This window comes from Anolis carolinensis, chromosome 2, assembly GCF_035594765.1.
Source record: "Anolis carolinensis isolate JA03-04 chromosome 2, rAnoCar3.1.pri, whole genome shotgun sequence".
NCBI lineage: Eukaryota > Metazoa > Chordata > Lepidosauria > Squamata > Dactyloidae > Anolis > Anolis carolinensis.
This window is the reverse complement of record NC_085842.1, coordinates 165,230,232-165,248,050: the sequence shown is the minus strand read 5'-3', so window position 1 is coordinate 165,248,050 and position 17,819 is coordinate 165,230,232. Positions and strand designations below refer to the sequence as shown.

At 41.0% G+C, this 17,819-nt stretch overlaps 1 protein-coding gene across 1 annotated transcript in view; it reads left to right on the top strand.

The window, feature by feature from the left end:
• Positions 1 to 16,224, top strand: part of LOC134295894 (uncharacterized) — a 29,034-nt gene extending 12,810 nt beyond the window's left edge. Inside the window, exons 3-4 of the mRNA XM_062969383.1 lie at positions 9,300 to 9,894; positions 15,478 to 16,224. Of these exons, the coding sequence (XP_062825453.1) occupies positions 9,300 to 9,308 (9 nt within the window). The 3' untranslated portion in view covers positions 9,309 to 9,894; positions 15,478 to 16,224. The remainder of the gene's footprint in view (positions 1 to 9,299; positions 9,895 to 15,477) is intronic.
• Positions 16,225 to 17,819: the final 1,595 nt, after the last annotated feature.

The following is a 17,819-nucleotide window of genomic DNA, read 5'->3' as shown; positions in this document are numbered from 1 at the left end:
TCCTGCAAGTATCTCTGTAGATCTTAGAAAGCTAATTCTTGATTTAAGACGTTGGTGTGCTGACTGATATCCGAACAGGGGATGGGCCAGAGATGTCAATGCCTTGGTCCTTGAATTATAAAGCATTTATCCCACTGCTTGCATCCCACTGATGTCATTTCTGACATCTAAGGACCCTTCCATACAGCCATATAACCCAGAATATCAAGCAGAATAATCACATAATATCTGCTTTGAACTGGGTTATCTGAGTCCACACTGCCATATATTCCAGTTCAAAGCAGATAATGTGGGATTTTATTCAGCTGTGTGAAAGGGGCCTAAGACAGAAACCCCACAATAGTGCCACTTTCTGCACCTAGGCACCATTTCTTGTTTGTGCTGAACAAAAAAGAGTAGCTACCAAATGGCTGGGCTGACAAAACAACTCTTTCAATTATTGAGTCCTTAGCTGAGGAGGTAAAATCCATGTTGATTAATTTTTATCAGCAATTTTTGATCCTACAATTATCACGCTCCGTAGTTGCAAATGTGAAATCAACAGCTCTGATTATTTATAGCAATGCACTTCAGCAAAGATGTGTTAACTAGTGCCTTGATGCTATTGACATCTACAAGGGAAATGGCACGCTTTTAATTAAGGCTTTGTTGCAAGTACGTAATGACCTTTTTGCACTTTTGAGAGCCTCCTATTTGGGCTGACCTTTTTTTCCTCTGCATTTATATCCTGAACAGCACAGCTCTGTAAAACACTAATTGATGCAAGAATGTTGGAACTTTGGACCTTAAATGTGTAGGTAGCTCATTTCCATGAGATACAAGGAATGCTTTGAAAACATGAGCCAAGTTCTTCCTTCTTTTAAAATGAACTGAAATGGCAAAAATTCTTGTTATTCTAATAGACTATAGATCTCAGTCTCATCTGCTAATGCAAAAAGGTCAATTGATGAATATGGAATACCAAACACAAGGGCAGAAACCGGCTAACATCTGCCACATAAGCAGTATGGGGATGTACTCAAATGGGAACACTAATTTCCATGACTAAAGATTCTGAAATTCTGTTTGTTGTGCTTTATTTGACTGCAGGCTCTTGAAGTACCAGAAAATATGCATAGGAAGAGCACTGGATGTTTCCCCTTGACAGCTGTTTCCCTTAAAGATTTTGATTCTAACACTGATTTATCTATAAACAGTGTTTAATTGGAGATAAGCAGTGGCCTTCCTCTGAAATATAGCCTACAATACCTTGCATTCCTAAATGGTTCCCCCATCCATTTACTAACTGGACCACAGCTTGCTTAGCTTTATAGATCAAATCCACAGAACGAGATCACACACTATGTGCTATCAGTTGTCTCTTGCTCTTTTCACCCAAAACTTCAGACCACCATTTCTTCCCATGCCACACCTACCCTTTCCCCTTAACTGGGGTTTCATCTACACTATCATATAATGTAGTTTCAAACTGCATTATATGGCCAGTGTGGACTCATATAATGCAGTTTAACTGCATTATATTAGTATGTACTTACCATATAATGACTAAATCTCTGACTGGTAGGAACTACTTTGGTGTGGTCTACCAGAATCCTAGGATCTACCGAATCAAGCCTGAGGCAAAAGGCATTAAACTAGTAAAATACCTGAATTCCAGGAATTGAATGCATGTGTTTTAGTACTAGAACTGGAAAGGGCTCAGACATATTTTAACTTATTCTTAAGAAAACCTGTTAATTTTAAAAGGTATCTCAAGTCTCTAATTATTGCTTTTCTTTTTTTTATCTACCCTAAACCCTAAATCATTTGCCTCTATGTGGATGAATAATAATATCATAATAATAACTTTATTTTTCTATCCTGCCTCCATCTCCCCGTAGGGACTCGGGGTGGGTAACAAACGGCCAAGCTCGAAAACAAATAAAACAAAGTAAAAACACATCATCTTCAACTAAATAAACACATTAAAATCAGATAATACAATAGCAATACAATAACAGTAAAACTATTTTAAAACATGGAATAATGACATAAAAAAATTAATGACTCCTAAAGAGTGGGAGACAGACGACCTCTTTCTTCACACCATGCGTAACTTCATATCCATAATATTCTTGCAGGCAAACTTGCAAACTGTGTGCTAGATTATACTGTTGTTAGGTGGATCTGTAATTGGTTGACCACCCAAATCCAGAGGGTGTTCATCAGTGGTTGCTCTGCATCCTGGAGGAAAGTGCATTTCTGTCAGGACTGTGGGACAAGATGAGAGGGTTTCATCCCAACAGCAGAATCTGAGCCCCAGGTGGATGAGCAGCCTGACACTGTAGAGCAGTGGTTCTCAATCTGTGGGTCCCCAGATATTTTGGCCTTCAACTCCCAGAAATCCTAATAGCTGGTAAACTGGCTGTGATTTCTGGGAGTTGTAGGCCAAACACCTGGGGACTCACAGATTGAGAACCACTACTGTAGAGATTGCTACTGCTGAGCAGGAGCAAGACCCTCCAGGAATGGAAGCAGCTGAGTCTGGGCAGGATTGAGTCCTTCAGAAAAAAAAGCAGGAGTTAATTCTTCCCACCCGGCTTTGGCCCCGATGCCATCCAGCTGCGGAGGTCCGATTGGCTGGCTCAGAAGAGAATGTCGGGGCTGTAAGGACTTTTCTAGAGCAGCATAAAGGGCTGGCATTTGTAACAGCTCATTGCTGAAATCAATTGTGTTGATTCTATAGCTAGTAATCTTTGGTGACCCTGTGCCTTGAACCTTGGCCTACGCTCTTTGGATTTCAGACTTGGACTTTTTGGTGAAACTGTGAATTTGACCTTCTGGAACAGACATTGGAATCTGCTTTTTTTGCCCCTTTTTCTTGGACAGACTACAACTTGAATCTCGGATTGCCTCTGACCACGCTTTGGAAGAAAGGCTGCAAACCTTGATAATTTTCCCCTGGGCCTGGCATCATTTAACATATTTATGGATGGTATAAATTTATAAATGGTACATGATGCCAGAAATATTAGCAAAATGTTTATTGGAAATCTCATCAAAAAGAAGGAACTTTTAACCATATATGGTGGACATGTCCTGAAACAAAACAAAAAATGGATTATAATTCATAAAAATACTGAAAATATTTTAAAAATTAAAGTACCACTAGAACCAGAAGCCTTTTTGAGGGGCCTTACAAATTCAACACTACCAAAAAAAAATTCTGATACTATTTTTATACATGATGACTGCAGCAAGGATTGTTTATTCTTACTATTGGAAACAAGAAGAAATTCCCACTCAAGATTTATAGATTACAAAAATGTTGGACATGACAGAGATGGACAAACCGACTAGGCTTATACAATCGCCAGATCCTTCCAAATTTGAAGAAGAATGGCAGCTTTTTTAATATTTTAAAGAAGGGAAAAATGAACTACTTTGTATTTTATAGTATTAAGGGAAAATTAGCAGTACAGGGGTGTAGGAATAACAAGAAAAGAAAAAATAGAGACGTTCGTGACAAGAATAACAGGATCCCCAATGATATCCAAGGAATTGTGGAAAGTTAATCTACCAGAGATAAGAAGATTTATAACAAAAGGATAGATTTTTTGATAATGAAGAAGATGGCAGAGACACGGTAGGAAGCATTAGTTAGAGCAGTGGTTCTCAACCTTTGGGTCCCCAGATGTTTTGGCCTTCAACTCCCAGAAATCCTAACAACTGGTAAAGTGGATGGGATTTCTGGGAGCTGTATGCCAAAACACATGGGGGCTCCAGTTTGAGAAGCACCGAGTTAGAGCTTTCCATTTTCTATTTCTCAACTTTTCTTTCTCATTTTATTTCAAAACACTGTATGCCCACTTTTCTATCCTTCTGTTTTAGATTAGAAAAGAAATTGTATTTTTTCTCTTTTCTATTTAAACATAGAAACCTTTCTTGTATTAGATAACAATGGAAGAAGACAAAGATGCAAGATGTTAAAAATGCCCTTGTTCTACATGCACTCTTGTATCTCTTTTCGATTCCTTATATCCTTACAATAAAAATTATATGGAAAAAACAAAAAAAAATCAACACATATTTATGAATGACATTGATGATTAAGACATGCTTATCAACTTTGAAGTTGACACTAATTTGCAGGGGCCGTGGCGGTAAGGAAATACCTCAGGCAGTGACAGGTCAGAATTCAAAATCATTTTAATGGATGAATTGTTGGGCCAAAATGAAAAGAAGGAATTTCAGAAAGAATAAATGTAAGGCACTATATCTATGCAAAAAAATGAAATGCATAAATATAGGATGTATGACGGCTTGAAAGCTGTATATGGAAAAATGAACTAGGCATCTTCGTAGGCTACATGTTGAACATTAGTCAACTGCGCAATGTGCCAGCTAAAAAGAAAAAGAAAACAGCAATGCAATTCTGGGCTGCCTCATTAGGAACAAAGTGTCCAGATCTGGCAAAGTAATAGCAGGGCTGTAACCAAGGGGGTGGGGGTGGGGTTAGGGGTTCAACCCCCCCCTCCCCTTGAAATTTTTCAGGTTTTAAAAAAAACCCTGATTTACTCATGAATTTAAACTGATTAACCAAATCCCCATGAGTGTCCACTGAAGTTTATCTGTCTTGAGTGCCCACTGAGGATTATCAATGGAGCCTGATTTCTAAATTATTTTTCATTATGGAACTACCCTTCATGATTCGCTTTAAAAAAGTTTCAACCCTGCCCCCCCTCCCCCAATTTTTTTCTGGCTATGGTCCTGAGTAATCGTAAAGGTAAAGGTTTTCTCCTGTTATTAAATCTAGTCGTGTCCAACTCGGGGGGTTGGTGCTCATCTCCATTTCTAAACCAAAGAGCTGGTGTTGTCCGTAGACACCTCTAAGATCATGTGGCCAGCATGACTGCATGGAGTGCCGTTACCTTCCCGCCAGAGCGGTACCTATTGATCTACTCACATTTGCATATTTTTGAACTGCTAGGTTGGCAGAAGCTGGGGCTAACAGGGGGAGCTCCCCCCGCTCCCCAGATTCGAATCCAGCCAGCAAGTTCAGCAGCTCAGTGGTTTAACCTGCTGCACCACTGAGGGCTCCCCAGGTGAAGTAATATTGCCATTATATTATACTTTGGTTAGACTTCTGGAATATTCTGTCCAGTTCTTGGCACCACAAATCAAGAAGGATATTGATAAGCTGGAATGTGATCAAAGAAAAGTGGCCAAAATGATCAGAGGTCTAAAAACCAAACCCTGTGAGGAAATTTTTTGGATATATAGATTGGTGAAGAGCGGACCAAGAGGTCATATGATCTTCAAATAACTGACAAGATGTAATGCACATGGTAGAGCTGGTTGTTATCTGTTGGTTCAGAGGCTAGACCATATATCCGTGGATTCAAATAACAAGAAAATATGTTACTTCTGAACACTGGGAAGAACCTCTTTACTGTAAGAATTTCTTTAACTGTGAAATAAACTGCTTCTAAGGGTGATGGAAACCTTTATTTTGGAGGTGTTTAAACTGAAACTGGATGGGCATCTTTCAGAAGTCCTTTTGTTATATATTTCTGCATAGCAGAGGGTTGGACTGGGAAGCCTGCTTCTCCCACCTCTAACATTGTAGGATTCTGCAAGAAAACAATGTTTGTGGTGAACATACATCATGTTCTGAATGAGTCAAATCATACTTTATGGTGACTTCTAAATGTGTGATTGTCCTCACATGTGATCCTATTATGCTTTCTTTTAAATGTAGAAATGTGGTAAGGTAAAGGTTTCCCCTGACATAAAGTCTAGTTGAGTCCGACTCTAGAGGTTGGAGCTCCTCTCCATTTCTAAGCCGAAGAGCCGGCGTTGTCCGTAGACATCTCCAAGGTCATGTGGCCGGCATGACTGCATGGAGCACAGTTACCTTCCCGCCAGAGCGGTACCTATTGATCTACTCACATTGGCATGTTTTTGAACTGCTAGGTTGGCAAAATCTGGAGCTAACAGCGGGCGCTCACTCCGCTCCCGGGATTTGAACCTGGGACCTTTCGGTCTGCAAGTTCAGCAGCTCAGTGCTTTAACACACTTCGCCATCGGGGCTCTAGTTAGAAATGTGGAGAGGTGTGTATTTCACGATTCTTTTGAACTTTAATGGCAGTCGCTGAGAAGGTCGGTACACACAAGGCTCCACATGTAGTCTAGGGTGCTGATGCTTAAACTGTAGGTCTCGACCCCAAATGGGATCCCCATATCGCAATGTTGGGGTCATGAAAATTTTTCAGCAGTAAAAGGTTTCTGAATGCCACAAATTTACACAACCTGTTAGCAACAAAGTGTAGTGCTTACAGTGGACTCGGCAAAGGATGCTTCTGCTTTACTCTACAAAAAATATTAGTAAGACTTGCAGATGCTTACTTATTATCAATAATGTTTGATTTTTAATACTTATTTTACATACCTATATACCTGGGGTCACATAAAGATTTTTCAGACAAAAAGGGGTCACAAATGATCTAGGGTAACTTTTGGCCAAACCAGCCAAAGAGTGCTTAATTTTTATTTTATCAGTACAGCAGGGAGGGAAAAACAATTGAACACATATCCAATGGTAAGTGCTGTGGTTACTAGCACTTGACCCAGTCCATGTGGCTTCCTACTTAAGAGCAGGTTCCACTGCAGTAAATGTAATCAAAGGTTGGTGATGACAATAATGTCAGTTTCTGTGCCATTAGAGAAATTCATCTGCTGGTTTGTGTGTATCAACATCTTTATAAGTTGCAAGTCGCTTTATATGTTGGAAGTAGCAGCCAACAATGAAAGGACCAAGGCATTGACATCTCCAGGCCATCCCCTGTTTGGATATCAGCCAGCACACCAATGTCTTAAATCAAGAAATAGTTGGGGGTTGCTGTATGTTTTCTGGGCTGTATGGCCATGTTCCAAAAGTATTCTCTCCTGACGTTTCACCTACATCTATGGCAGGTGTCCTCAGAGGTTGTGAGGACGCCTGCCATAGATTTGGGCGAAACGTCAGGAGAGAATACTTTTGGAACATGGCCATACAGCCCAGAAAACATACAACAACCCTGTGATCCCGGCCATGAAAGCCTTCGACAACATAAGAAAGAGTTTTCTAAGATCTACAGAGATACTCGCAGGAACACCCCAGCAAACGAGAATCCAAAAGTGGCAGGCTAAAACCTGGAACCTCAATCAGTGGCTGACACCGGATGAGAGGCTCCCTCCTGGGCACACAGAAGACTGGAAGACTTGGAAGGCACTGAACAGACTGTGCTCTGGTACCACAAGATGCAGAGCCAATCTTAAGAAATGGGGCAACAAAGTGGAGTCCACGACATGCGAGTGTGGAGAAGAGCAAACCACAGACCACCTACTACAATGCAGTCTAAGCCCTGCCACATGCACAATGGAGGACCTTCTTATAGCAACACCAAAGGCACTCCAAGTGGCTAGCTACTGGTCAAAGGACATTTATTATATTGCCAAGTTTTAAAACTTTGTTTGTGTTTTCAAATACATTACAACTTGTACTCTCGGTTCATTTCTGACACGTTAAATAAATAAACATCTTAATAGGCACATGCTGCAGTTTTTGTTGTTTTTCTGAATGGTTGTCAACCAATTTGTGCCCTGTGTTAGAAGAGAAAATCAGATGCTCTCTGTCCTGCTTGCCTTTTTTTCTCTGCAAGCTGACCCTGGCTTCATCCTCTCTCCAAGCCACACTCAGTTTCTTTTGTCTCCTTGTTAGCATTGGAAAATAATAAATGGATTCTTTTCACATTTGAAGCTTTGTGCAAATGTTGTTAACTGGGTTGCTCAAAGGCATCTCCACAGCTTCTTCCCAGTTCTATAGTGAAAGAAAGCAACTGCAAATAGTTGCTTTCTTTCACTTTAGCTGGAAGGTTATTTTTGGTACCTTTTCCTGCCAAAATAAAGGTCCAGTTAGAGTTACATAGGGTTTTCCCTTTCCTCTTTGAGCCCACAGATTCCTCTTTATCATCATAGATGTGAAATACGTTCTCTTTCCGACCGATAGTTGTTTGGTTTCTTGTTTATGAGAGGCAGAAGAATGATGTTGTTTCTCTCTCTCTCTCTCTTGTATCATTCTTCAGGTTCAGGGTTTCTTTCAGGCTGAGCACCTGAATCTAACGATTGGTGTCAATCTGATGCATGAGTTTCATACGCTTCACTGAATGCTATAGCATGCTCAAATAGGAAAATTAGTACAACTCAGTAGGCATACTAATATCTGTAAATTATCAGCCTGCTTTAGTCTACCGCTAGTCTAAGTTTGATACCTTTCAGGGGGAAAATGGTACAATTGTAAAAACTGACAAAAAATTAATCAGGTTCCTTGATACGCAGAGGACCTCAGGAAACTGAAACAGGAAGGATGACTGGAGAACAGATGTTGCTAAACTCAACTTATTATCAACAAGACATGATTTAGAGACTATTTTTGTTCCTGCAGTAGAAATACATGCCGTAATGAAAATCTTCTCTGCACGTATTATATCTGTGTCCAACTGAACTAGTCAGGTGGTGAGAGATTTGACTCAGGCACCCTTCCCCCTTAATCCAATTTTAGATCTTAGCCATTTGCTGTGATACTCTTAATGGTACACATAAAATCTCTTGGATAGAAGGAAACTTAGATGCCATTATTATAACAGAAGCTGACACAGAAGCAGCTCTATGAATAGGATTACACTGGTCCCGTTTTGGTTAGTGAGCACTGCTGATGTGGACAAGCTGCTAGGGCAGTGGTTCTCAACCTGAAGTCCCCAGATGTTTTTGGCCTTCAACTCCCAGAAATCCTAACAGCTGGTAAACTGGCTTTGATTTCTGGGAGTTGTAGGCCAAACGGTCATGTGGCCGTCATGACTGCATGGAGCGCCGATACCTTCCCGCCGGAGTAGTGCCTATTGATCTACTCACATTTGCATGTTTTCGAACTGCTAGGTTGGCGTAAGCTGGAGCTAACAGCTGGCACTCACTCCACTCTCCAGATTTGAACCTGGGACCTTTCGGTCTGCAAGTTCAGCAGCTCAGCGCTTTAACACACTTCGCAACCGGAGGCTCCTCTCTTTTGTAAAAAGGCTCCCAAATGTTGCCTGACTTTGACCTACAGCTTCATGCATCATGTTTGCCATCTGTCAGGGAGAAATGACTTCCTGAGAAAGAAGGTAAAGTAAATGATGAGGCAGGCAACATCCATTATTAAATGCCATGTCCTGGGAAGTACAGATCACAATGTAATCATTTTATTAACCATGTGCCTCTGTTATCTCTTTGTCTTCTCACAGTTGGACTAACAACACTATGTCGATGTGCTCACTCCAGACCTCTCTGGAAATTCACCACCATCATTCGGATCAATCCTTGGCTGTATGATTTTTTCCGTGACAGAAATGACTTGAGAACTACTAAATAGAATAGAATTTCAATTTTACATACATACTGATTTTTTTTTAATTGTGTCAGAAGCGACTTGAGAAGCTACTGCCAGTTGCTTCTGGTGTGAGAGAACTGGCCATCTTTGCCCAGGGGATGTGTTACTATCTGCTGGGAGGCTTCTCTCATGTCCCTGCAAGCTAGAGCTGACAGACAGGAGCTCACCCCATGTCGCAGATTCGAAGTGGCAACCTTCAGGTCACCAACCCAACCTTCAGATTAGCAGCCCAGCCAACACAAGGCTTTAACTCATTGTGCCACCACAGCTCCCTTATACTGATGAAGCTTTTTCAATATTTTTGAAGCTTCTTTCTATTTTTGTTTTCCTTGAAACAGAAATGAGTGTGGGGTAGAGATTTACTTTTCAATTTCACAGAATAGGCTTTAGTTAAGTAGACTCTCTCTCTGTCACCCAAAACAGGGCTTTCTTATTATCTGGCCTCCCAGGTAAGAGAAAGGCATAGCACACTCATTATTTCCAGTTTTGCTGAAGATACAAGGCACACACTGCTTGAGCAGGGAAAGTAATCATACAAAAAGCCATGTGTTTATTGCTGTGGATTCATATATGGTTTGCAGCATAGGGGCAACCCTGTCCCTTTTAATCGTTGCTGTACCCCATGTTTGTTTAATCCAGGTAACTGGCTGGCAGATGAACCCGTCTTGTGATCTTTTGCAAGCACAGAGCACAACTCTGACTGCAAAGTTCCTCTGCATTCCCTGCAAGAGATGACATAATGCTGTGGCAAATTAGAGAAGCCGGTGCTTGCGGGCATCACTCTGGATCAGGGCACCCGGCAGCACTGCAGATAAAGTCTTGTAACTTCAGTGCAGCTGTAGGTCATGTTGTTTCTTGCATGCTAACTGGCTTTCTCCTGTCAATCACCGGCTTGCTTTGTACCGTTCTTCCTTCCCTCCTGACCCTGCTGCATCTCCTCCGCACTCTTGAAAGCAGCGTTCCAGATGTATTGGACTTCATACACCAGCTGGAAACAATGCAGCTCAAGGGCACCAGGTTACAGATATTCCCCTTTGCATTAGAGCAGGAATACTTGCCTGTTCTATTGCCCTGACTTTGCTCATCTTTCAAAAGGGGTTTTTTAAGGAAACAATCCAAATTGCACTGTTTGTGTCTGACATCATACTGAAGACCAGGGTTAATACAAAACGTGCTCTAGCATGGTGGCATCATCATCATCATCCCAGGGAATAAAAAAAAATCTGAGTTTGTTAAACAAACAGATTCACGCAAGTCCACAACATCACCATTTGGAAATTAGCAGATGGGAAAAGCTGAAGCAGGAACAACCAACTAGCTCTTAATGTGTGCTCAGAAGCTACTGTGACAATGGCAGTCGCTGCAGATTTCCTCTCTCTTGTCTGCCTATTTTGCATCATAACAATATTTGAGTGGAATCACATTCAGATCTAGGAGCAGTTTTAACATAAATTGCCATTGAAAATATTTGCCATGTCAGGATTTTGCGATAGATGAATACATGCTTTAATTTGTTGTGGCTGCATGTTTACAGTCCTTTCAGTCAACTGAGAACTTACTACACTGACAGTGTCTTTATTCCCTATGGTTATTAACAGCAGTACTTTTAGAATGCTGCTAGTAGTTTGATGCCAAATTGGGGATCAAAAATATTTCATTGGGAAATACAGATAATGGCAATGCCATATACCCTTCCTCTGGTAAGAACTTTTGCAGCAAAGTCACCATTCGACTGGGCAATTGCCCATGCTAGGTACAAAAAATCAGGCTCAAGGGCCCTCATGGATGGGGTGGAGAATTACCTACAAAGCTATATTACATGTTGAACAGCAATGGTTAATTTTGGGTCTTCTAAAATATGATTGAAATGATACTTTACATTTCAAAATGAGACCAATTTTTCTCATTCTTTTTTACACTGAAACAGTACTTACACTGACTTGTGGATAAGCAAACCCCCAGGTTTTTGGGGTCTGTTTTTGACTTAAAATTATGGACTTCTACATGAGCATTTACAGTATGTCATAAACAACAGAAATTGTTCTTTCACAAAAATTGTTATCATGTCTATTCAAGAAAGGAAAAGTCAGCAAATTTTGGGAGATACAATACTGCTAATACTTCCTTAACTTCACTTTAATAAGAGTCCTGTGCCCCTAATTCCAGTGAACATGTTTTGGAGGAACTACATTTTGGAAAGAAGTGATCACAGAAGGAAATTTGGTTTTGGAATGTCAGGGATTATTTACCTGTGTCTTGGAAATTATAGCAAACAGAAGTATATTTTTGTACTCTTTCAGTTGCTAAAAGACTGCTATTTTGTTACTTTTTCATGTCAGAAGTGGCTTGAGAAACTGCAAGTCGCTTCTGGTGTGAGAGAATTGGCCGTCTGGAAGGATGTTGTCCAGGGAACACCCGGATGTTTTTACCATCCTTGTGGGAGGCTTCTCTCATGTCCCCGCATTAGGAACTGGAGCTGACATAGGGAGCTCATCCATGCTGTCCCCAGGTTGGATTCGAATCGGCAATCTTCAGGTCAGCATCCCAACCTTCAAGTCATCAGCCCTGCCGGCACAAGGGTTTAACCCATTGCACCACCAGGGGCTCCTTATTTTGTTACTAAAAAATATATATTTCCCCATCTGTGATCCAATGGATAGAACATCTAACAATGTTTGCAAGACCTGAAAAAATGAAGCATAGCTGAAATTTATAAATGGACATATTTGGACGTTTAGTCAGCTTTTATAGAGACTACCAACTAATGTGGTTATTTTAGCTCCTTTCATGTTTTTATTTTATGGCTTTTGTTACACTGGAACATTATTGCATATAACTGAGATCCCTTTTGAAGGTAAACATCTATTTTTAATGTTATTCCTCCACATTTGTAGTTTTGACTTTTGCAGATTTGATTATTCACGAATTAAAAAATCTTCTCTCTAGCAATCTCTAGGTCCTCTAATGTGAGTCTATGATCAGCTTCCAACAGAAGTTGACCATACAGTCATGCTGGAGGACGCAGAAATTCCTAGAAAGATGTTTTCTCGTGTTCAAAAATGCCTTTATTTGCATTTTCCACATTCACAAGGGTCCTGTGCTCCTATCCTCAGTGAATGTGGAGTAATTTAAAATAAAAATCCAATAAGCACTTCTGTTAGTAAAGTGGGACATTAACATGAATGGCCTAGATACAGAGGTCACATTGGATAACTAGTATTGATTGAAGAACATTTCACTATGGGATGGTTCAACCTGGTAATACTCCAAGCCAACCAACCAAAATAGCATGGTACTATCGGCTTTCTTTTTCCCCCTGCTTCATAAGAGGAATACCTATCATTTTTCGTGCTGCAGCCTGAGATCTTTCTGCAGCAAGTATGCTCTAATCCAGGGGTCCTCAAACTTTTAAAGCAGAGGGCTGGTCCACAATCCTTCAGACTGTTGAGGGGCCAAATGATCATTTAAAGAAAAAAAAAATGAACAAATTCCTATGCACACTGCATATGTCTTATTTGTAGTGCAAAAAGAACAACAACAACAACAACAACAACAACAACAAAAGAAAAATACAATATTTAAAAATAAAAACCAACTCAAACCTATCAGGATTTCAATGGGACGTGTGGACCTGCTTCTGGCCAACAAGATAGTCAAGTTAATTAGGATTATTGTTGTTGTGTGCCTTCAAGTCATTTCAGATTTTGGGCGAGCCTAAGTCAAAAATTTATTTATTTATTATTTATTTATTTACTACATTTATATCCTGTCCTTCTCACCCCGAAGGGGACTCAGAGCGGCTTACAATTTATATCTATATATTATATATTACGGTATATTATTAGCATAGAACAATATTAGCATTATATATTACTATATTGAATTATACCACTATATTGTAATAATATTAGTAATATTACATGTAATATATAATATACAATTAATATTATTATATGGTATTATTATTAGTATTACATTGTATTACATTATAATATTTCTATCAATATTATATGTATATACAATATTATATTATTAAAACTGATATACAAATATTATATTATAAAACTGAGGGCAGGGGCCAGGTAAATGACCTTGGAGGGCCGCATCCGGCCCCCGGGCCTTAGTTTGGGGACCCCTGCTCTAATCCATGGATGGGAAAACCTTAGCCTTCCACTGCTTTTATCACACTTGTCCAGTGACCATGCTAACCGGGACTGATGGGGGTTGGAGTATTATTATAATTATTACTATTATTATATTTATTTATAATAAAGTAAAGGTAAAGGTTTCTCCTTGACATTAAGTCTAGTCGTGTCCGATTCTGAAGATTGGTATTCATCTTCATTTCAAAGCCGAAGAGCCAGCGTTGTCCATAGACACCTCCAAGGTCATGTGGCCAACATGACTGTATGGAGCGCTGTTACCTACTTGCCATAGCAGTCCCTATTGATCTACTCACATTTGCATGTTTTCAAATTGCTAGGTTGGCAGAAACTGGGGCTAACAGTGGGAGCTCACTCTGCTCCCCGGATTCGAACCGCCGACCTTTGGGTCAGCAAGTTCAGCAGCTCAGCGTTTTAACCCGCTGCGCCACTGAATATACCCCACTTTGTCTCTCCTGCAGGAGACTCAAAGTGGCTTAACATAAAAGCATCAGCATACCATTTAAAATATAAAAAGGTAAAGGTTTCCCCTGACGTTAAGTCCAGTCATGTCTGACTCTGGGGGTTGGTGCTTATCTTCTAAGCCATAGAGCTGGCATTGTCCATAGACACCTCCAAGGTCATGTGGCCGGTGTGACTGCATGGAGCGCCATTACCTTCCCACCGGAGCGGTACCTATTGATCTACTCACATTGGCATGTTTTCGAACTGCTAGGTTGGCAGAAGCTGGAGCTAACAGCGGCCGCTCATGCCGCTCACGGGGTTTGAACCTGGGACCTTTCGGTCTGCAAGTTCAGCAGCTCAGTGCTATAACACACTTCGCCACCGGGGTTCCTATTTAAAATATACAAATATGCAAATATTAAAATAGGATTAAATATAAACAGTATTGAAAATTCCCAGTTAAAAACCATTAAAACATATTCAGAGTTAAAAACCACAGCCCATCAGCTATTTACATCAGCTCCTGGAAGGTTAGAGGTTTTCCAGCCCTGGTCTCATCAAAGTCTTCCCTTTTCATCCCACTGTAAAGCCATTTCAAATTCCAGACATCCATTGCAACATGCTAAGTAATGTTATTATCCCCTTTTCCTTTCCCCTTGCCAAAGAGCGTTGTTGAGTCTCAAAGCCTCTTTACTACTCTGTGGGATTATTTGCTGGGCTCAGCCTACAAATATAAAATGAATTAGTATGCTACTGTTGCTGTTCAATTTCCCCCCTATTTGCACTAACGCAGATGCCTGTATGTTTTGATGGTTTGCAATGTGTTTGCTCGGCTCCCCCTTTTTTTGAGAGGAATCTGAATTCTATGTCAAGTTTAACGGATTGGCCTTGTTTCCTCCTTGTGAAGGACAACTTGCTGTTAAAAATTGCCTTCCTTTGCTCAGTCTCAGTTTTAATTCAACTCCAAAATTAATTTCCCACCCTTCTTCAAGTGGCCTCATTAATTGAAACAGCAGCCGCAACGAAGTGGGAGGAAAAAAAAAAACCGGATGCGGCACAACTTAAAATAATAAGAATAATCCAATGCAGCGTGACATTGCTTTAATATGGCTTTGCCCATTGATTGGTGGGATTTACATAAGCATGTGAGAAACGGGGTTGATTTAGTAGGAGATTTCTTCACAGGCACACCCCTACCTCCGCAGCAATTTATAATACAGAAAGATGAAGTAATGGAAACAGTGAAGTATGTGGCAGAGATTCTAGATGTGCAAACGGAATGGAACCTTGTTTAGAGGAGAAACCCCAGTAATCAAATTTTAAGGGAAATGTTGCTTAATTCAGACTTTCTCAAACATGGGGGAATCCTTGAATTGTCATACATTGAATTATAGCTCAACAAAGTTTATTCTTTCCCAATCACAGTATCTCACAGAACACCTAGCCTGTTGTGACTCAGCAACAGCATAGCCTGCAGAGCCAGAGTGAGGATGAAGAAGAGGATTCTGGTTTCAGGTACAAAAGCCAGATGATGGGATGCAGGATGAATTTCAGGATGATGGCATGGGGATGGGAATTATACAGGCTCATTCAGAGGCTCGAGAAATGCAGCTTGAGGATGAACTCTTGAACCAGCCGGTCATAGATAACAGCCAGGATGACATTCCCATGGGAAATAATGAGATGTCTCAGGCCTCAGTTCAGGTGCGAGATAATGAGATGGCCGGCCTTGAAAGCCTGGAAGGAGCGTCATCATTATCTAAAGCAGATTGCTTGCAATGGAAAGGAATGTTTCAGCCTCGTCGTAGTTTAAGATTGGCTGGAAAACGAGAGGCCTCTGAAGGAAAAAGAAATGCATTTTTGGGTTGCTTTTAAAATTGTGTGTTTTGAGATAGATCTTTGTCAAAGCAAATTCTCGCTTCATCTGAGTGGATGTCCATGCTTCCCTGCCTTAGAGATTCTCCTGTTCCTGGATCTTTGTAACCTTTGGGCCTTTGTTCTTTTGGATTTACTGACTATTGTTTTGCCTATGGATTATTGGATTCACTGACTCTTGTTTTTGCCTATGGATTATTGGATTTTACTGACTCTTTTACAACAACTTTGGGAACTTTATATCTGCCTGCTTTGATTTATATATTTGCTTTTGCTCAATAAAATTACAAAATACTACCTTCTGTGTGTGACTTGGTGTCAATAGCAAGGTGAACTATTCTGAGGTGCGACATAGCCATCCTTCAAAGATCCCTCACCTTCCATGAAGAGAAACACTGGGTTAGATCCTGAGCTCAGGACACACTATAATGTAAACATTTTATCAGGAGATGATAGGGACTCTACTGATTCTATGTACCTATGCAGAGTAAATGCATGAAGACAAAATGTAGGGAGACTTTTCTCTGTTTCAGACAACTGAGTTTATTTCAAATCCAGTTTTCAAAACCATGGACAGAGCCGTTCTTAGGTAATTTTTGAGAGTAGGCAATCAGAATTTTGGTGCCCCCCCCCCGAATTTTGGCCCCCCCAAATTGGGGGGGCTGAGCAGTGGGGAGGGGTCTGCAAAGCACCGAGGAGTGAGAAGGAAGCTGTTTCTCAGCGCTTTGCAGACCAGAGAAGCAGCGACCGCTTCTCTGGTCTGCAAAGCGCCGAGAAACGCCTTCCTGGCGAGAAGGAAGACATTCGATACTTTGCAGACCAGAGAAGCGGACACCGCTTCTCTGGTCTGCAAAGCGCGGAACACCTTCCTGGCGGAGCCAGGATTTGCCTGTGGCGCCCCCAACAAGATGTCGCCACAGGCAAATGCCTAGTTTGCCTGGCGGGTGAACCGCCCCTGACCATGGGTAGGATCCACTCAAAGTCAAGTACTTCAAAGGCTCTCAGGTTTGAAAAGAAATATGAGCTTGGCACATTCGTAAATCACCTAGAACCAACTGATTATTCAGCAGTCCCCATTTTCCCCACATGGTATGAATTATACCTCTAGCACAATCATTGACTGAGGCTCTCTGCGTCACTGGACTGCAACTTCCATGATCCGTCTTCCTTGGCTTTTCAGGACAACAGCTAATGGGTGTTGTGGTCCAATAACATCTGAGGGGTCACAAAGACACGCTACCAAAAGTAGGAGGGTGGATGGGCAAACTGGTGGCAAGACAGCTCAGTGACAGAACATGCTTATCCATGCATTTTTCTGTCTGTGACAGAAGGCTTCATGTATGAAAAAATGATAAGATTGCCTGGATCAAAGGAAGCTAGTCTCTTGATGGAAAAGCTTAATGCTGCTGAATTTTTTTTAAAGAAGTAATTGGAAGTAGTATGAGAACACTACACATAACATTAAATCAGACTTTGCAAATAATATAAGGTTTTTCAAAGCGATGGACTGGATTTGAAATTGCTGTATCTCTGCAACCACGAACAGCCCATGAATGGAAATCCTTGCCACTTGAAAGGATGGAGCAAGGAGTTTCAAAGGTTTGCCACTAGATGCCTCTCCCAGCACAGCAACAGCCCATAGCCTCAGTCATGGCAACCCCACAAGACTGAACAAGAGTCTCAATTGGTAGGATTATTTTCTTAGATTTGTTTCTGGCTCAAAATGGTTAGTAGAATCATAGAATCATAGAATAGTAGAGTTGGAAGAGACCTCATGGGCCATCTAGTCCAATCCCCTGCCAAGAAGCAGGAAATCGCATTCAAAGCACCCCCGACAGATGGCCATCCAGCCTCTGCTTAAAAGCCTCCAAAGAAGGAGCCTCCACCACGGC